A 19,477-nucleotide genomic window follows, 5' to 3' on the forward strand; every position below is an offset into this window, starting at 1 on the left:
GAGGCACTCCGCCTGGGCCTTCTCCTGGGCCCCACCTTTGGGTGCTCGGACTCCTTGGCCAAGAGTCCTTGAGTCCAAACTCTGGAGTGTGTGGGCCATCAGGTGGGGACAGCCGGCGGGTCTGCAGGTCAGGGGCCTGGCCTGGGCACATCGGAGCTGGCCCTTCAGCTTCCCCTTTTGTTGTTTGGCTCTGTGCACAAGAAAGCCCCAGCCCCTCCCCCAGCTCCCCCTTCCCGTCCACATGCCCCCCCCCCAACACACACACACCCACCCCAGCTGTTGGACAGATGAATTACAGCCTCCGGCTTGGGGCCAGGGCTGGTGAGGGATTAAAGCTCTGGGGCTGGCCCTTTAAAGGGCTGTTGGCCCCTCCCCCACTCTGGTGTCCAGACACCCCATACACACCCCTGTGACCCCCTTGGCTGCCCCTCACTCCTTCTTTGGTGTGTCCTAAGGCCTGCCACTCCCCTCTCTCTAGGCTAGACCTTCCCCAGCTTCCCCTTCTCCTCCAACACAACACAACCACAAACACAAACGCTACAGACTCCACGCACACTCACACTCACTCGTCCCACATTCTCCGCGTCCCTGTCCTGGAAGGTTCCTTCTGCAGCAGCAGAACTTTGCCTGCCTGGCCTCCCCGGCCTGCAGCTGGCCACTACCTGGAGCACTGAGGGGCCCTGCCTGGGTCCCGAGTAGCTCCTCCCTGGGGGCTGTGTCATCAGCGGCCCAGGCGGCTTGCGGCACATTGCATCATGGAGCCTGGGGGCTGGAGGCCCGAGTCTCTGGGGCAGGGGGGAAGGATGTGGGCGGGAAGGCCAGGGAATGGAGAGACTAGCCTGGGAGCCCAAGTGTCTGGGACCTTAAGGGCCGACCAGTGTGACTGAGGAAGCCGAAACCATAGGTCCCTGAGGAGTGAGTCTGAGGAGAGGGCAAGAGTTAGGTCTGACCCTAGATGGACACCTGATTCTTGACCCTGGACTTCTGTTAAAAGACCTAGCTTTTTGTCTGTGACAGGAGGGAGGGAGTGGGCCTCTGTCACCTTCTTGGGCCACATAGAGGAAGGAGGTGATGGAGAAACAGGATATGGCCTTGAGGGGTGGGATGGAAGGGAGGCTCGCAGCAGAGGCCACTTCCAGACCCAGGCCCAGAGTCAGTCCTTGTTCAGGAGGAAGGCTCCTCCCTGCTGGGCCCGTTCATCTAGTCTGGCCACCTGCGCTGCTCGCCAAGACCTGCCTGCGCCCGCCTGGGGGAAGGGGAGGGGGCAGAGTCCAGAGGGTGGGGTTGACTGGTGTCTTGATAAGGTTAGGGAGGAGGCTGAGCTGAAGGCAGAGGATCTACAGGCCTGGGGCCAGGATTGAGGCTGACTTGGGTGCAGAGGTCAGGGGCAATGAGGGCTACTCTGGGACCAGGGACTCTCAAGAGGAGGGTTCAATCAGAAGAGGGATCGTGGATTGGGTGTCCACCATGGACCTACACAGATGCCATCGCGAGGGCCTCTTTTACCCCCTGCTCTGGAGTGCTTCCTAAGGGGAAAGGCAGGAGGACCACTTTGGGGATGGCTTTTTCCGGTTGCCATGGAAACAGGTTCTCCCATCCCATCTGACCACCAGAGCCTGGTTTCTCCTCAATAAGAAGACAGGGAGCACAGGAAAATTTCTCCAGCCTGGGGGACCCCACTTATAACTGTTTTTTTTTTCTTTTAGGTTCCCCCAGGCACCATGCCAGCCCCGTAGTACCACCCACCCCACCCACTGTGGTCTGCTGCACCCCACCGCTGGGGCACTGGTTCCAATGAGACAGGGCACATCAGATTCCATCTGGTAAGTCCTGCCCCTGAGCAACACCTCCCCGCACCCGCGACAGTCCAACTCTGCACCACATGCTTGAAGAAGAGTGGTACGATCTGGATCATGCCCACTCCTCAGAATGGTCCAGTCCAACTCTGAGCATCCATACCCCCACCATGTGGTGCTTGAGTGGTTCAGCCTTCCTGGTTTATGGAGCTCCCCTCTGTTGCCTATGAATGGTTCAGCCCTGTACTTGAGCAGCCTCTCCACTACCACCAAAAAATCTTCTCCCCCCACCCCCCAGTGCTACAACTCAGTTGCTTATTGAATTGACTTGAGCTAGAGTTTGCAAGCTGCAAGGTAGAGGTGAGCTACCCTGGAGGGATTTTTCCTGGGGCGGGGTGCCCTAGAAGAGTTGTTGAACAGTCTGGTTTATGGATGGTGATTGGAAATTGACTCGGCGAGGTAGTGGAGGCCCCTGCCACAAGGGCCTGCCGTTGCCATGGTAATCGTGGCATCTCACCTTCCCTTCCAGATCCCTTTCTTTTCCATTCTGTTCCCACTGCACTATAGCATTTGCCCGCCCCCCGACACCCTAAGTCTTACTCCTCTTCTCCTTGCCTTTCTCTTTCTGCCAGTTCTCTGCCTGACGCTCTGTAGGACAGAGTCTCCATCCCTCATTCTCTAGGAGAAAAGATGCTACCTAAGCCAGGGCCTTGAGTTCTCTGTGTGTCGCTCTTCTCCACTACTCACTGAATTTTAGAGTGGGACTGTTTTCGTCTCTGTGTCTCTATTTGGCAAGATGGTTTGCACATTGGGGTGCCTCAGTGGAATTGTGCTGAATGAATGTGTTAACTGAATGAGCTTTCTTGCCAAGAAAGCAATGGCTTCTGAGATCTGCTACACAGTCTCCTACCCACACCTGCTCTAGAGGACGTGAGACATTTGGGATGGTAGAGATGCCTGGCGCGGAACCCTGGGGGCAGGTTGACCCAGGAGATGGCCTGTGAAGATAAAACCAAGGGAGGGAGAATAGGACAGAGGCCTTCTAGAAGAGTGGAAAGAACTGAGGCCCTGGGAAGAAGCCCAGCTCTTCCACTCTCTTGCAGAGTGGACTTGACCAAGTTACCTAACCTCTCAGAGCCTCAATTTCCTCATCTGTAAAATGGGGTAAAAAAAAAAAAAAGAAAGTACTTCCTACCTCAGGTTTGGGGTGGTGGTGGTGGGGAGAGTTTTAAAAATATATGTGAAGTGCTTAACACAGTGCCAGGCATGTAATAAGTATTTACTAAATGCTAGCAATTATCATCATAATGGGAGCCGCAGGGAGCTGTGAGGATAAGCAAGGACCTTGAGGAATAGGACAGAACTTGATTGAAGGCAGACAGACGCCCAAATATTTGACTCAAACAGAAGGATCACTGATCCAGCAAGCCGTCAGGATTGCGGGGAGTGAGGCGAGGAGTCAGCAGGTCAGCCTGCTCCAGTGTTTCCCAGACTCTGTTCAGGAACATGAAGGCAAACACAGAAGGGCATGTGCAGAGACACACGTGATCACGCAAGTGATGCAGAGGCAGACCCAGACAAAAGACCGAGACAGGAGCCAGGCAGACACACAGACAGAGACAGCCCCTCAGAGTCCTGTAGACAGGCATAATGACAGGAACGCGGCCGACGCAGGCCCTGAAGGCGACAAGATGAGCAGATACGCAGGTGCACACACAGACAGACACCGGGACCCACACGCAGCCGACCTTGTCTGACACACTGGCGAACACAGCGGTCCGGTCCGAGGCAGACACAAGGCTCGCAGTGACACACAGCGGGCCGGGGCCGGCACTGTCACTCCTCGGTGGGGGGCGGGGAGGGGCCAGCAGCGGGGGAAGGCTGGGGAAGGGAATCCCGAGCGGGCGGCCTGCCCGGGTGGCTGAGTCACCGCGGCGCCCCAGCCGGCGGCCCTCCCCTCCGCCTCCCCCCTCCCCCAGGTAAGAAGCGAGCCTGTAACCCCTCGCTTCCACCGGGCGGAGTGAGGCCTGGCGGGGGGCGGGATGCGGCGGGGTTCCGGGACCGGCCCCACCTCGGCGCGCGTGCCGTGCGCGTCTGCCCACCGCCCGCTGGGGAAAGCCGTATCTGTGGGGGCTTGTCCGTGGCCGGCATGTGAGTGTGCGTGCGCACGGCTGGCCCCTTACCGTGCGGCCCGCGCGGCCCGAGCGCTGCGCGCGGAGGGGCTTCTCGGGCTCAAGCCGGGAGAGGGTTAAGTGGGTGTGATTGATGGAGTGGGTCTCTCTCGGGGCTCCGGGGGAGGGGGTCGGTTAAAGTCCCGGAGTCCAGGGCCCGGATGGAAGGGGCGGAGCTGGGCTCAGCCGGGAGTGCCCGGATGGAGGGGGCGTGGCCTCGGCAGGAGGAGAATTAACCCTTTCTGGGCGGCTGGCCCCCGGGAGCGGCCTGTGGGGCGGGCGGGAGAGGCTGGAATGGAACGTCTGCCCCAGAAGTCTACCGTCCTCCCAGCCTGGCTCTGGCCGCGTGCGTCTTCCTCTCATCTGCCTTCGAGGAGTCTGCGGGCGTCTGTCTTTGTGCCGGCCCGTGGTTGTCCCCTCCCCTCGGTTGGTACGGACACCGGGAGTCGGGGAGGGCTATTCCTGCCCCAAAGCGAGAGTGGAGGTGAGAGTGGACCGCGAGCCGCCTGCCGGCGCCTGGGGAACAGGTGTGAGCGGGGCGTCGAGGCTGGCGGGCGCGGGGAGGGGCCGTCGTGGGGGAAGACGAGAGGGGAAATTCCGCGGGACCGGTGGTGAGCGGTGTGTGGGCTGAGTTGTGTCTGCCTCTGTGTGTCTGTGTGTGTTCAGGGAGGCGGGGACTGAGTCAGTGGGAATAGGGTAAGGTTTTCTGGGTGACTCATGCTCCCCCCCCCACACACACCCGGAGCCTGAATCAGACCCCGAGGGAGGGCTTTGTACGGGAGGCGGATGGTGTGTAGGGGGTAGTCAGGCGCCTGGGTCCCGGGTGGGGACAGGGATCCGAGGTGGTTGGCGAGAGTGAGTGTGTGTTTAGGTCACAGGAAGTTTTTGTTCTCCAATGAGGGCTGCTGTATTCTGAGCGCCGGTGTGGGGGTTTGTGGACAAAGGTGGAAAGGGGCTGGAGCGACGGGGCTCAGTGCTTTAGGGAAAGCTGAGTCAGTTCCCCGTGGGAAAGGGGAAGTGGTGGAGGGGAAGTGTCATCATCGCACTAGGGGAAGCTGCATTTCCTGGTAACTGGCGGCGCCCTGGGCACCCCTTCGCAAGCGGGGATCTGTTCCTCTGATGCCCGGACCCCCCGGTTCCCCCCGTCTTCCCATGCGTGGTCCGGGACTTGGGTGGGGGAATCCGGCCGGGGCTATACTGGACCGCTGTTAAGCGCTCTACTCTTGCCAGGGCTTGGGAACTGAGAGAAAGTCTGTGTAGTGAGAAGAGAGAGTTCGGGGCAGAAACTCCGCGGAAACCGCGGAGAGGGTCCGCAGAGCCCAGGCGTGAGCCGGGCTGGGCGGGGAGTGGCGCGCCGGGACCTGTAGGGTCCGAGCGCGTGCATGTAAACAGACGACCTTGCCCTGCGGAGGGAGGACTGTTTTCACCAGAAACCCGCCTGCCCTTGCGGGCTGGGTGGAAATTTCCCCACAGCGCAGACTTCTCTCGGCGAAGGCGAACTTTCCAGCCGCCCCCAGCCCCTCGCCGCGCGCTCTCCCCCGGCTTCCTGCCCGGCGCTCGCTCCAGCTGGAGCGCTGGCCCCGCCCCCGCCGCTTTGTACTCTACGCTCGCCTCTCGCAGCTCTTTGTACTCTAGACTCTCAATGGACCGATCCCGGGAGCGGAGCCGGCTCCCTACCTGCGGGGACGCGGGGTAGGCGAGGAGGAGGCGCGGGGACGGGGATCCTGGGCTCAGAGAGGCGAGGGGGAAGAACTGGGGCCAAAGGGAAGGTTCCCAGAAAGGGAGCGCGGCGCCCGTCGTGGGTCGAGGCAGCACAGACGGGAAGGGGCGGAGGGGGGGGCTGAAGGAGGAAGTGAAACGGGTTCTGGGTTCTTTAAGGGAGTGGGCGGTGAGAGTGGGACAAGGGTGATGTCACCGCCTGTCGGGCCCCGCCCTCCTCCCTCCCGAAGGACCCCCCCTTACACTTACACACGCCGCTTCCGCTGCGCAAGTAGCCACGTCACGGGCAACCCCCGAAATCCCCCCTCCCTTGGGGGGCGGGGGCCACGTGGGCCGTGGGGAACCGCGTGGCCCCGACGGGGAAGGGCATAGAGGAATCGGGAGCCACGCGAGAGGGGCCACTCGGGACCGCGGTGCGCGACTTCTCAGAAGTTGGGGGGATTGAAGGGAGATTTTGGTTTGGGGGGCCGGTTGGTATTGAAGATCTAGAGAGAGACGGGGGACGTGGAGGAGCTCAAGGAACTAGGTATGAGTCCGGGGGCTTGACCGTGCTTTGGGATGGGGTCCGGCGGCGCGGGCGGGTCTGGGTACCGGAGGAGTCGCCGTGACCCGCCGGCGCCCAGCAGTTCCAGGGGGCACTCGGGGTGGGAGGTGAAGTGAGGAAGGGGAGCGACGCCTTTATCTGCGGGGTGCGCCCGGTTGCCGTCAGTCGGTCTCACAGCGGCGGGGCGGGGGGCGCCTCGGGCCATCCCGCCGGGACTACCGGTGGCTCTGTGGGTGCGTGGGACTTGCGGGTGGCGCCATCCCCCAGGCCGGCCCGAGCGCGCGACTCGCCGCCTTCACCCGCCGGGGTCCCGGGCCCCGCCGGCGCCGCCGGCCCGAGCGCCGGCTCCGAGATGGAGACCCTCGGTGGGAGCCACGGGGTCACACCGGGGTCACCCCAGGCCGAGCCCGTCTGACCGGCTCCGCCGCCCCTCCTCCCCCGGCCGCTGCCGGCCGGGCTCACCCCGCTCTCATTGGTCCCGGCCAGGCTGTTACTGAGGCGGAGACACGGGTGATGATTGGCTTTCTGGGCAGAGAGGAAGTGCTGTGATTGGCCAGATCTCAGGAGCTCGCCGACGCAGTGAGAGGACGCTCCCACGGAGGCCGGGTAAGCCGCCGCCGCGCTGCGCGTCCGCCCCAGTGGCTCCCGAGCGCGAGCTGCCGGCCCGCTCCCTGCCGCGCGTCCCGGCGCCTCGCCGCCCTCCTGGGCCGCCCCTCAGGGAAAGCCGGGGCTGGGCGCCCAGTGCAGATGCCCGCCCGGCCCGGCCCCTGGGCCTCAGCTGTGTGCTGGCCGGCTCACCCCACTCCTTCTCCTCCTCCCCTCTGTAGAGTTGGCTGTGAAGGGCCCCGGGTGGCCATCTGGGGGCAGTGGGCACTCCTGTCAGAGCGGCTGGAGCGGGACCGTCGCCCCAGAGAGCTGGGGCAGGGGGCCGTGCCCGATCTCCAGGGCTCCTGGGGCCACTGCTGACCTGGTAAGGGAAAGGCTGGGGCCGGGTTGGCGGTGTGCACACTGCTGGCTCGGGCTGCGCCCCACTGAGACCATAATCTCTTCTCCCTGGCTCAGGCTGGATGCATCGGGCAGTGGACCCTCCAGGGGCCCGCGCTGCACGGGAAGCCTTTGCCCTTGGGGGCTTGAGCTGTGCTGGGGCCTGGAGCTCCTGCCCGCCCCATCCCCCTCCTCGTAGCGCATGGCTGCCTGGAGGCAGGTGAGAACTTGGGGCCTCTCTCTCTGTCTCCAGGCAACTCTCTTCCCATCCCCTCGACTCCTCAATCTCTGTGTCACTCTCTGGGTTTCTGCCATTCTGTGGACCTCAGTGCAGTCCTCGCTGCTCTCTTAGCCTCTCAGTCCCCTCTTTCCTAGGTAGGGACGGGACTGCTTACGTTGCTCTATGTTAACAGAGCCCTTCTTTCTCTAGGTGCTCTGCCAGCGTCGGGCAGCCCCCACTCTCCACTCCCCTGCCCCCTTCACATGGCAGTAGCTCTGGGCACCCTAACAAACCGTATTATGCTCCAGGGTGAGTAAGGATTCAGAGGTGCTGGGGATGGGAGGTAAGTCTGGGGCCTGGGAAGGGTTCCCCCAAGCGTGACCCCCAACCCCCGCAACCCCTTCTGCTCTGTAGGACCCCCACCCCGAGACCCCTCCATGGGAAGCTGGAATCCCTGCATGGCTGTGTGCAGGCATTGCTCCGAGAGCCGGCCCAGCCCGGGCTGTGGGAGCAGCTTGGGCAGCTGTACGAGTCGGAGCACGACAGTGAGGAGGCCATTCGCTGCTACCACAGCGCCCTTCGATACGGAGGAAGCTTGGCTGAGTTGGGACCCCGCATCGGGCGACTACAGCAGGTGGGATGAGGCAGGCCCTGGGGGGCCAGGATTGTGCCTCCTGGCTCAGTATCCTCATCTTAATGTCTGCTTCTGCCCCCAGGCCCAGTTCTGGAACTTTCATGCCGGCTCCTGCCAGCACCGAGCCAAGGTCCTGCCCCCCCTGGAGCAAGTGTGGAACTTGCTGCACCTCGAGGTGAGACCGGGGCCGGCTGGGCTAGGGAGGCTGGCCCGGGCCAGCTCTGCAGCTGTGTCATCCCCTCTCCCCTTTTTGTCTTGCAGCACAAGCGGAACTACGGGGCCAAGCGGGGAGGTCCCCCAGTGAAGCGAGCCGCTGAACCCCCAGTGGTGCAGCCCGTGCCTCCGGCCGCGCTGTCGGGCCCCTCGGGGGATGAGGGCCTGAGCCCTGGAGGCAAGCGCAGGAGAGGCTGCAGCTCCGAGCAGGTATGGTTGCTTGTGGGCAGGCACGCGGCCCGAGGGCAGGACTGGGGCGCAGAGCGGGGTCTCACACTCTCTTTCCTTCTAGACCGGCCTTCCTCCAGGGCTGCCGCTGCCGCCACCCCCACTGCCGCCGCCGCCGCCCCCGCCGCCCCCCCCACCCCTGCCTGGCCTAGCCACCAGCCCTGCGTTTCAGCTGAGCAAGCCAGGGCTGTGGAGTACCCTGCACGGAGATGTCTGGGGCCCCGAGCGCAAGGGTTCAGCACCCCCGGAGCGCCAGGTGAGCTCCTGTCCGTTGCCCCTGCCATCTGGGTGCGAGGCCGCGTCCTCCCGCGTCCCTGACTCGCGGCCTCCTCCCTCTGCACAGGAGCAGCGGCACCCGCTGCCCCATCCGTATCCGCACCCGGCTCCGGCCTACACCGCGCACCCCCCTGGCCACCGGCTGGTCCCGGCCGCACCCCCAGGCCCCGGCCCCCGCCCCCCAGGAGCAGAGAGCCATGGCTGCCCGCCTGCCACCCGTCCCCCCGGAAGTGACCTTAGAGAGAGCAGAGTTCAGAGGTCGCGGATGGACTCCAGCGTTTCACCAGCAGCAACCACCGCCTGCGTGCCTTACGCCCCTTCCCGGCCCCCCGGCCTCCCCGGCACCAGCAGCAGCAGTAGCAGCAGCAACAGCGGTCTCCGGGGCGCGGAGCCGAGCCCAGGCATCGTGCGTGCGGGCGGTGGGCGGGGGGGGGGGGGGGGCGCTGGGGGGGTGCGCACAGCAGCCCTCTCACTGCCCCCCATCCTCCGCCTGCAGCCCGGCGCTGACCATTACCAAACTCCCGCGCTGGACGTCTCCTCTCACCAAGGCCGCCTGGGGCCCTCGGCACACAGCAGTCGGAAACCGTTCCTGGCGGCTCCCGCTGCCACTCCTCACCTGTCCCTGCCGCCCCGCCCCCCCTCACCTCCTCCACCGCCCTGTCCCCGCCTCCTGCGCCCCCCACCACCCCCTGCCTGGCTGAAGGGCCCGGCCTGCCGGGCAGCCCGCGAGGACGGGGAGATCTTAGAGGAGCTCTTCTTGGGGGCTGAGGGACGCCCCCGCCCTCCCCCGCCACCCCTCCCCCACCGCGAGGGCTTCTTGGGGCCTCCGGCTCCCCGCTTTTCTGTGGGCACTCAGGATTCGCACACCCCTCCCGCCCCCCCAGCCACCAGCAGCAGCAACCATGGCAGCCACAGCAGCAGCCCCACGGGGCCTGTGTCCTTCCCTCCGCCTCCCTACCTGGCCAGAAGTTTGGATCCCCTTCCCCGGCCCCCCAGCCCCACTCTGAGCCCCCAGGACCCACCTCTTGCCCCCTTGACTCTTGCCCTGCCTCCAGCTCCTCCCTCCTCCTGCCACCAAAATACCTCAGGAAGCTTCAGGCGCCCGGAGAGCCCTCGGCCCAGGGTCTCCTTCCCAAAGACCCCCGAGGTGGGGCCGGGGCCGACCCCAGGCCCCCTGAATAAAGCCCCCCAGCCCGCGCCGCCCAGGGCAGGGGAGCTGCCCGCCCGAGGCCCGCGGCTCTTCGATTTTCCCCCTACCCCGCTGGAGGACCAGTTTGAGGAGCCAGCTGAATTCAAGATCCTCCCCGACGGGCTGGCCAACATCATGAAGATGCTGGACGAATCCATTCGCAAGGAGGAGGAGCAGCAGCAACAGGGAGCAGGTGTGGGCCCCCCGCCCCCCCTGAAGGAGCCCTTCCCATCTCTGCAGCCTCCGTTCCCCGGTGACACAGCCCCGGCCGCCGCCACGGCCGCCACCGCCGCCCAGGGAGAGGAGAAGAAGCCACCACCAGCCCTTCCGCCCCCGCCGCCTCTAGCCAAGTTCCCGCCGCCGCCCCCGCCGCCCCCGCCGCCGCTCCCCCCGGCAGCCAGTCCGGCCAGCCTGCTCAAATCCTTGGCCTCCGTGCTGGAGGGACAGAAGTACTGTTACCGGGGCACTGGAACGGCTGTTGCCACCCGGCCCGGGCCCTTGGCCGCCACTCAGTATTCCCCCGGTCCCCCGTCAGGTGCTACCGCCCCGCCGCCCCCCTCAGCGGCCCCCAGCGCCCAGGGCTCCCCGCAGCCCTCCGCTTCCTCGTCATCTCAGTTCTCTACCTCAGGCGGGCCCTGGGCCCGGGAGCGCAGGGCGGGCGAAGAGCCAGCCCCGGGCCCCATGACCCCCGCCCCGCCGCCCCCACCCCTGCCTCTGCCCCCTGCTCGGTCTGAGTCTGAGGTGCTAGAAGAGATCAGTCGGGCTTGTGAGACCCTCGTGGAGCGGGTGGGCCGGAGCGCCACAGACCCGGCGGGCCCGGTGGACACGGCAGGCCCGGTGGACACGGCAGGCCTGGTGGACAGTGGGACCGAGCGCCTGCTGCCTCCCGCCCAGGCCCGGGACGAGAGCGGCGGGGCGGGGGCGGCAGCAGGACCAGGCAGCGGCAAGCGGCGACAGAAGGAGCACCAGAAGGAGCACCGACGGCACAGGCGGGCCTGTAAGGACAGCGTGGGTCGGCGGCCCCGAGAGGGCAGGGCAAAGACCAAGGCCAAGGCCCCCAAAGAAAAGAGCCGCCGGGTGCTGGGCAACCTGGACCTGCAGAGCGAGGAGATCCAGGGGCGCGAGAAGGCCCGGCCCGATCTCGGCGGGGCATCCAAGGCCAAGCCGCCCGCCGCTCCGGCCCCCCCACCAGCTCCTGCGCCCTCTGCCCAGCCCACGCCCCCCTCAGCTCCCGGGCCTGGGAAGAAGGTCCGGGAGGAAGCGCCAGGGCCACCAGGTGTCAGCCGGGCTGACATGTTGAAGCTGCGCTCACTTAGTGAAGGGCCCCCCAAGGAGCTGAAGATCCGGCTCATCAAGGTAGAGAGCGGTGACAAGGAGACCTTTATTGCCTCTGAGGTGGAAGAGCGGAGGCTGCGCATGGCGGACCTCACCATCAGCCACTGTGCCGCCGACGTCGTGCGTGCCAGCAAGTAGGTCGGGGGCAGGCGCCCCGGAGGCCTCCACCCTTCCCACCCCCCACCGCCCCGTCACCCTGCTAGCCCTGCCCTTGCCTCTCTGCCCTCCCCACAGGAACGCCAAGGTGAAAGGGAAGTTTCGAGAGTCCTACCTTTCCCCAGCCCAGTCTGTGAAACCGAAGATCAACACTGAGGAGAAGCTGCCCCGGGAAAAACTCAACCCGCCCACCCCCAGCATCTATGTACGTGTGCCAGCCCGCCATCGGCTTCTCAGACCCGGGGGGGGGCTGGCGGGGTTGCCCTGAGCCTGGGACGGCGCTTTCACCCCGCTCCTGCTCCTCCCGCAGCTGGAGAGCAAACGGGACGCCTTCTCGCCGGTGCTGCTGCAGTTCTGTACAGACCCTCGAAATCCCATCACCGTGATCCGCGGCCTGGCGGGCTCCCTGCGGCTCAGTGAGTGCGGAGGGCAGGGGTGTGTGGGGAGGAGGCCTCTGAGGGCCCCGTACTTGGGGACCCCGGGCAGTGGCTCCCACGAGCTCTCCTCAGTCACATGTAGGCCGTATTTGAGGAGCACTCTGAGTGATGGGTCCGCCGGCCTCGGGCTTTTCTCCCATCTGTGTGTCCCCAGCAGTGGGCACAGGGGAAGGGAGGTATCTCAGGACCCGGCTAGAGTCACGTTGGCTTTTCTCGGTTCATTAGGATGAGGGTACAGATTACACACGGCCTCAGCCAGCCCATGGTCTGGGGCTTTCCCTTTTCCAGCCCTTTATTGTGCAGAATTTCAGACAAAAGGACACACATCGGAAGGGAAACCACTTAGAAACATAAAACTCAACCATGTTTCCTCTATACCCAAGCATCCTCTGTCCCCACATAGCCTCCCTTCTCGCCACTCAGTTCTTGAAGCACATTCTAGGCTTTCACATCACTAAATCTCCTTGGATCCGATGGTCGCGTTCGGAAACTTCCATTCGTGCTGTGCACCTGCGGCCCATGCGCACGCGAGGACGTTGGTGGAGGGGCCCCGGCTCAGAGCAGCAGTGGGAGACGGGGTTGGGGGCGACCCCGCTGACGGCCGGGCCCTGGGACCTTGCCAGCTGCCTGTGCTTGTCACCTGTCCCCCCGCCCCCGGCCGACCCCGCGCCAGAGGCTGAGGGAGTCAGAAGGCCCTCACTCGCTGCCCTCTGCCCCTGCCCCGACGCCCTGCTCGGCCCTCCCTTGCAGACTTGGGCCTCTTCTCCACCAAGACGCTGGTGGAGGCGAGCGGCGAGCACGCGGTGGAGGTGCGCACGCAGGTGCAGCAGCCCTCCGACGAGAACTGGGATCTGACGGGCACGCGGCAGATCTGGCCCTGCGAGAGCTCCCGTTCCCACACCACCATTGCCAAGTACGCGCAGTACCAGGCCTCGTCCTTCCAGGAGTCCCTGCAGGTGAGAGGCGCGCCCCCGGGCAGGCGCATGGCTCGGGATCCGCGGGCTGTGCCGGGGATGGGGGGAGGCGCGCTGCGGGGCGGGCGCTGACCCAGGCCTGCCCCTCCTCCCCGCGCTGTGGCCAAGCAGGAGGAGAAGGAGAGCGAGGACGAGGAGTCCGAGGAGCCCGACAGCACCACAGGAACCCCTCCCAGGTACGTCTCGTTTGGCCCTCCCCTTCCTGACGCCTTGCTTTCTCGGTGCTTCTCCACCAACCCGCGCTCTTTGCCTCGGCAGCAGCGCCCCGGACCCGAAGAACCATCACATCATCAAGTTTGGCACCAACATCGACCTGTCTGACGCCAAGAGGTCAGCGGGGCGGGGCCGGAGTGCCGCTGGGCGGGCAGAGTTGGGGGGGAGCCGCTCACTTCTGCTGCACCCTCGCCCCCGCAGGTGGAAGCCCCAGCTGCAGGAGCTGCTGAAGCTGCCCGCCTTCATGCGGGTCACATCCACGGGCAACATGCTGAGCCACGTGGGCCACACCATCCTGGGCATGAACACGGTGCAGCTGTACATGAAGGTCCCCGGCAGCCGAACGCCAGGTGCGCTCCTGGCCCGGGCGCGCGCGGGGGGCGGGCCTGCCGCTGGCGCTCCTCCGCCAGCCAATGAGGGCGCGAGGGCGGGCCGGGCGCGGAGCGCCGGCTCGGCCCAGGCCAGCCACGCCGTTCTCTGTCTCCCCCTGCAGGCCACCAGGAGAACAACAACTTCTGCTCCGTCAACATCAACATTGGCCCTGGCGACTGCGAGTGGTTCGCGGTGCACGAGCACTACTGGGAGACCATCAGCGCCTTCTGCGACCGGTGCGCCCCGCCCTCGCGCCCCCCCGCCCCAGTGCCCCTCCCCCGCAGGCCCGGCCCGGCCCCGGGTCCTCAGACTTCCCCCTGACCCTGTGGCCACCCCGCAGGCACGGCGTGGACTACCTGACTGGTTCCTGGTGGCCAATCCTGGACGACCTCTATGCTTCCAATATCCCTGTGTACCGCTTCGTGCAGCGCCCCGGAGACCTCGTGTGGATTAACGCGGGCACCGTGCACTGGGTGCAGGCCACCGGCTGGTGCAACAACATCGCCTGGAACGTGGGGCCCCTCACCGGTGAGAGGGTGGGGCCCGCGGCGAGTGAGCCCGGCGGGGAGGGGGGGCGCCGGGCGGGAGCGCAGCCCGCTGTGAGGGAAGGGCCATCCCCCCCATCTCCCCCTCCCCCCCCCCCCCCGCCCCGCCGTGGTCCGGGATGGCCGGGCATCCTCACTGCCCCCCTCTGGCCCGCAGCCTATCAGTACCAGCTGGCCCTGGAACGATACGAGTGGAACGAGGTGAAGAACGTCAAATCCATCGTGCCCATGATTCACGTGTCCTGGAACGTGGCTCGCACGGTCAAAATCAGCGACCCGGACTTGTTCAAGATGATCAAGTGAGGGCCCCATTTGGGAAGCAGCCCATCTCCACCCGACCTGGCCCCGCTCTTGTGCTTCCTGTTTGATTCCACCCGGTGTTCCACCTGCTTCTCCCCGCTTGCCCCCCCCCCCCGGGGGCCCCGCGCTGTAGGTGCGCTGGGGCGGCCGACAGGGGCCCCGCTCCCGGGCGCTTTCTTCTTCTCTGGTCCAAGTAGACAAAAGCCACATGAAATGTCAGCTGTGACAGATGCCCAGGTCAGGGGCTGTGACCCGGCCTGGAGCGGGGAGGGCTCCCCCCCCGCCGCCCGGCCTCACCGCCCCTCCCCCCCCCCCCCCCCCGCGCGCAGGTTCTGCCTCCTGCAGTCCATGAAGCACTGCCAGGTGCAGCGCGAGAGCCTGGTGCGCGCCGGCAAGAAGATCGCCTACCAGGGCCGGGTCAAGGACGAGCCCGCCTACTACTGCAACGAGTGCGACGTGAGTGGGCCCGCCTCCCGCCCGCCCCCCGGCCCCCCCGGCCCCCCCGGCCCCGGGCCTGCCCTCCCGCTGACGGCCCCCTGCTCTGGGCCCCAGGTGGAGGTGTTCAACATCCTGTTCGTGACGAGCGAGAACGGCAGCCGCAACACGTACCTGGTGCACTGCGAGGCGTGCGCGCGGCGGCGGAGCGCGGGCCTGCAGGGCGTCGTGGTGCTGGAGCAGTACCGCACCGAGGAGCTGGCGCAGGCCTACGACGCCTTCACGCTGGTGAGGCCCGGCGGGCGGGGCCGCGGGGGGGTCCCCCGGGGCGCTCCCGCCGCCGAGCCCGCCGCTGAGCCCCGGCGCCCGCTTTCTCCCCGCAGGCCCCCGCCGGCACGTCGCGATGAGGCCGGACGCCCCGCCCGCCCGCCCGCAGGGCGCCGCGGGGCCACCAGCACACGCCTGGGCTGGACCTAGGTCCCGCCTCTGGCCGGGAAGGGGGTCGGGCCCAGCCCTTCCACCCCATTGGCAGCTCCCCTTCACTTAATTTATTAAGAAAAAAAAAATTTTTTTTAACAAATAAGAGGAAAAAAGGAAAAAAAATGGGAGACGGGGGAGGGGGCTGGCAGCCCCTCGCCCACCAGCGCCTCCCCTCACCGACTTTGGCCTTCTAGCAACAGACACAAGGACCAGGCTCCGGCGGCGGCGGGGGTCACATACGGGTTCCCTCACGCCTGCCAGCCGCCCGCCCGCCCGGCGCAGATGCACGCGGCTCGTGTATGTACATAGACGTTACGGCAGCCGAGGTTTTCATGAGATTCTTCTATGGGCTTTACCCCCCCCCGAACCTCCTTTTTTACTTCCAACGCTAGCTGTGACCCCTGTACATGTCTCTGTTTCTTCACTTGGTTATGATTTGTATTTTGTTTTTGTTTTGTTTTGTTTTTTGGTTTTTAATTTATAACAGTCCCACTCACCTCTATTTATTCATTTTTGGGAAAACCCGACCTCCCGCACCCGCCTCCCCCAAGCCATCCCGCCCGCCCCTCCGGGGACCGCCCCGCCGCCGGGCTCTCCCTGCGCCCCAGTGTGTGTCCGGGGCCGGCCCCGTCCGTCTCCGCCCGTCCGCCCGCGGCTCCAGCCGGGTTCTCATGGTGCTCAAACCCGCTCCCCTCCCCGACGTCCTGCACTTTCTCGGACCAGGCCCCCACTCCCGACCCGACCCCAACCCCGCCTGAGGGTGAGCGACTCCTGTACTGTAGGGGAAGAAGTGGGAACTGAAATGGTATTTTGTAAAAAAATAAAATAATAATAATAAATAAAAAAAAATTTAAAGTTTTAAAGAAAGAACTATGAGGAAAAGGAACCCCGTCCTTCCCAGCCCCGGCCAATTTTAAAAACACGGACCTTCCCCTCACACCCCCCCCCGCCCCCACCGCCTCCCCTTTTCTTTTCAAGCGTGAACCAGCCCAGGGCCAGGGCCTCACTGGGGCAGGGACACCCCGGGATGAGTTTCTCTGGGGCTTTATTTTTGTTTCGTCGGTGGATTTTCTCTCCCACGCTGGGGCTGCGGAGGGCTGGGGGGTTTACAGCCCCGCCCCCTCGCACTGCACTGTCTCTCTGCCCCAGGGGCAGAGGGGTCTTCCCAACCCTACCCCTATTTTCGGTGATTTTTGTGTGAGAATATTAATATGAAAAATAAAATCAGAGAAAAAACATCCGGCTCTGGTAACGTGCTGGGGCTCGCGGGGCGCGCGCGGGGAGGAGGGCTGCCCCGGCTGCGCAGACCCCGGCGGGGCGAGCCCCTCCCCGAGGCGCCTGTGGAATGTCCAGAGCGCTGGTCCGCTCCTCGGGATGGGGGGGCGCCTAATCCTGGAGCCGCATTCCAGGATAAGGGGGGGTGGGGAGAGGCTGGGCCGGGGGAGGGGCAGGAAAGAGGGCTATAAGGGCCGCGGCCCAGGCGGGCGGGAGCCAGGCAGGCCATGGCGGATGTCCCCGGGGCGCAGCGAGCGGATCCCGGCGGCGGCCCGGAGCCCCGGGACCCCCTGGACTGCTGGGCCTGCGCTGTGCTGGTCACGGCCCAGAATCTGCTGGTGGCTGCCTTCAACCTCCTCCTGCTGGCGCTGGTGCTGGGGACCATCCTGCTACCCGCTGTCACCATGCTAGGTTTCGGCTTCCTCTGCCACTCCCAGGTGAGCGCGGCCCTTCGCGGGGACGGTGGCGGTGGGGGTCCGCGGGCCACGGCTGCCCGCCCGGGCTGTCGGGCCTGCTGGGGCCTGACGCCTGGTCTCCTCCCGCAGTTCCTGCGCTCCCAGGCCCCCCCTTGCACCGCGCACCTGCGGGACCCGGGCTTCACGGCCCTGCTGGTCACCGGATTCCTGCTCCTCGTGCCGCTGCTCGTGCTGGCCCTGGCCAGCTACCGCCGCCTCTGCCTGCGCCTCCGCCTGGCCGACTGCCTCGTGCCCTACAGCCGAGCCCTCTACCGGCGCCGGCGCGCCCCGCAGCCGCGGCAGACCCGGGCCTCCCCGGGGCCCCAGGCCGCTCCCGCGTCAGGGAAGGTCTGGGTCTGAGGACCCTCGAGCCAAGAACCACCCTGACGGCTGCCCCCACTTCCAGGCGGCCCGAGGACTTGAAGCCCGGGGGTCTCCCGACCTGCCCCGCCCCCACCCCTGCCTAAGCCGGGGTCCAGCACCGCCTCGGGGGAACCGGAGCATCCGCGGACCAAAGCTGGCGGAAAGCCGCCACACCCCGGGAAACCCACTTTCCTCCTCCTACCTAGATCTGAATCCTGGACATCTGGGCTGGACCCTGCACGCCCCCCACCACTCCGCCCTCCCCTCCCCCTCCCTCAGGACGACTGAACCTCGTGTCCTCCTTGCCCGGGGCAGCTCTTCTAGTATTTACGGGCGGGGGGGGGGGCAGGTTGGAGGGGAAGGAGTGAGCACACATCAATAAAGAACGAACTGAACGCGTTCCTGGGATCCTGTGAACACAGAGATGGCACAATTCCTGTCACCCCTGTCCTGTGCCCGGGAGCAGGAAACAACCCTGGGCGGAGGGGCGGGGGCGCAAGACCGCATCCTTCGGCCGCCCGGGGGCCTTCCCTTATCGCGGTAGCCCGTTCTTCCTGGCCAGACCCCAGAGCTCTGTCCCTGACCCTAAAGTCACCTCCCCCCTCAACAGAGTGGAGAGGGCCCGGCCTCCGTCGCCTGCCCTGCTCCCCCTTGGGGACCCGAGCCCGTTCTCTGACCCCAGCTTGGAGGAACTCGGTGTTGCCAGGCCGGGGAGGGAAACAATGGGCCTTCCGGAGCAGGATGACACCCCCTCCGGCCACAATTCTGGAGCAGCAGCGTGGGAGGGAAGATGGAGGGGCCCACCCTGGGGCCTGCTGGTCCTTAGTTCACCCCCACCCCCGAGCCAGAGGGAACCTCCGGCTCCCCTGCACGTCCAGGTTGGGCAAGGAGGGTTGAGAGTGCTCCCGACATCCCAGCTACACTCGGACACTAGGCACTTCGTTCCAGGTTTAATGGTGTGCAAAGCATGCGCGATCGAGGTCAGAGATAGGGAGGCCCTGCCAGGCTCTCCCTCTGCACCTCAATAGAAACGATGTGGTGGCCGGGTACCATGGCCAGGCCCAGTACACGGGGTTCCCCCGCCGAGAAGGAATCTGGAAAGAAGGGTCAGAGCATCAGGGAGGCAGGCCAGCGCCGGTCCCGCCCCTGCTAGCCCCAGAACACAGGGGTGCAGCCAGACACTGAGGGGACAGCGCCTTGCGCGGAGGCTCCGCCGCATTCCCAGGGGGGCGTGCATCCCCCGGGCACTGACCCGACGGCTTGAGGAACTCCTGCGCCGAGCCCAGGATGACATTGCAGTCGCGGTCGGTGCAGAGGAAGCAGCCGACCAGGGTCCGTCCATCTGTCATGCGAATGCGCATAGTCTTGTTGAGCAGCGCCTCCAGCTGCTGCCGGGCCCGCGCGGCCGGCGAGTCCTCGCGCTCCCCGTCCGAGTCCTGCGCGGGGCGGGACACGCGCTGAGACGGCGCCGCCCCGGCGGCCGCCCACCCGCGGAACCACAGCTCCCGACAGCCCGCGGGGCGCTCCCACCGAGCCCAGAGGCTGCCGGGAGCCGCAGTTCCCCCTCCGGCCCCCCACTCCCATCTTGCTCCCAGGCTGCCCCTCGATCCCAGAACCCCAGCCCGCGCTAACCCCGGCGCTGGAGCTGCTCTGACGCCGGCTGCAACAGCCATTCTCCTCTCGTAGCAGCATGGTTGGTCCAGCTCCGGCCATTTGCCCCGGGGCCTCCTCTGGGCCCTTCAACTTCTAAGAACCTTTCGGGTCCGGCGGTCTGAGATCTCGCGAGCGCTCCCGACCTCTTTTCTTTCGCGAGATCACCTCGCCTCCTCCTCGTCGTCTCCTGGGCAACTGCAGAGATCTCGCGAGCTCCTCCTACTTCTCCGGCGCCGGATGTCTTACGATATCGCGAGAAGTTTCACCTCTTTAGTTTCATACATACCCTTCGGGAAGCCGGGAATTTAGCGAGACACCTTTTCTCGTAATCACACTGCACCCCGTACTCCCTTGCTTTTCTGCTTCGCCAGTCAGTCCTAAATATCCCCTCCCGCCCAGACCACTCTGAAGACGGAGGGCGTTCGCTTTCCCCCGGACCTCTGGAGGACGCAACTCAATTCCTTGAAAGCCAGACTCAGACTACATTTCCCGTGAGCGCGCGCAGCCCCC

The 19,477-nt window shown here is 65.7% G+C and overlaps 3 protein-coding genes across 4 annotated transcripts; 2 read left to right on the forward strand and 1 right to left on the reverse strand.

Annotated features, from left to right (window-relative positions):
* The first annotated feature begins 4,471 nt into the window (after positions 1–4,471).
* Positions 4,472–16,459, forward strand: KDM6B (lysine demethylase 6B). Its single transcript, XM_078067884.1, is given in 23 exon segments — positions 4,472–4,494; positions 6,717–6,836; positions 7,058–7,200; positions 7,293–7,434; positions 7,645–7,743; positions 7,849–8,068; positions 8,151–8,243; positions 8,330–8,491; positions 8,574–8,765; positions 8,853–9,191; positions 9,282–11,443; positions 11,544–11,670; positions 11,776–11,881; positions 12,653–12,858; positions 12,988–13,052; positions 13,135–13,206; positions 13,291–13,439; positions 13,583–13,697; positions 13,802–13,989; positions 14,164–14,305; positions 14,636–14,762; positions 14,859–15,098; positions 15,101–16,459. Coding segments are annotated over 20 exon segments (4,989 nt in total). The 5' UTR covers positions 4,472–4,494; positions 6,717–6,836; positions 7,058–7,200; positions 7,293–7,297; the 3' UTR covers positions 15,149–16,459.
* A 212-nt stretch (positions 16,460–16,671) lies between these two features.
* Positions 16,672–17,731, forward strand: TMEM88 (transmembrane protein 88). Its single transcript, XM_036094525.2, has 2 exons — positions 16,672–16,933; positions 17,042–17,731. Exons 1-2 carry the CDS (start codon positions 16,724–16,726, stop codon positions 17,309–17,311), a joined length of 480 nt encoding a protein of 159 aa, XP_035950418.1. The 5' UTR covers positions 16,672–16,723; the 3' UTR covers positions 17,312–17,731.
* A 520-nt stretch (positions 17,732–18,251) lies between these two features.
* On the reverse strand, positions 18,252–19,313 carry NAA38 (N-alpha-acetyltransferase 38, NatC auxiliary subunit). Of its 2 annotated transcripts, XM_036094524.2 has the most exons (3): positions 18,947–19,272; positions 18,567–18,750; positions 18,252–18,408 (listed from the first exon to the last, which is right to left on the reverse strand). In XM_036094524.2, exons 1-3 carry the CDS (start codon positions 19,025–19,027, stop codon positions 18,296–18,298), a joined length of 378 nt encoding a protein of 125 aa, XP_035950417.1. In that variant the 5' UTR covers positions 19,028–19,272; the 3' UTR covers positions 18,252–18,295. The 2 variants fall into 2 exon arrangements, with proteins under 2 accessions (XP_035950417.1, XP_035950416.1); XM_036094523.2 differs by having other exon boundaries at positions 18,567–19,313.
* Positions 19,314–19,477: the final 164 nt, after the last annotated feature.

Source organism: Halichoerus grypus, chromosome 2, assembly GCF_964656455.1.
Source record: "Halichoerus grypus chromosome 2, mHalGry1.hap1.1, whole genome shotgun sequence".
Lineage (NCBI taxonomy): Eukaryota > Metazoa > Chordata > Mammalia > Carnivora > Phocidae > Halichoerus > Halichoerus grypus.

Bases quoted from the DNA above. Each gene is read 5' to 3' on its own strand.
- TMEM88 (XM_036094525.2), top strand. From the start codon at position 16,724: ATGGCGGATGTCCCCGGGGCGCAGCGAGCGGATCCCGGCGGCGGCCCG. The intron at 16,934-17,041 runs GTGAGCGCGGCC...CTCCTCCCGCAG, and splicing joins GCTTCCTCTGCCACTCCCAG to TTCCTGCGCTCCCAGGCCCC.
- NAA38 (XM_036094523.2), bottom strand. From the start codon at position 18,987: ATGGCTGTTGCAGCCGGCGTCAGAGCAGCTCCAGCGCCGGGGTTAGCG. The intron at 18,409-18,566 runs GTCAGTGCCCGG...CCTTCTTTCCAG, and splicing joins GGAGTTCCTCAAGCCGTCGG to ATTCCTTCTCGGCGGGGGAA.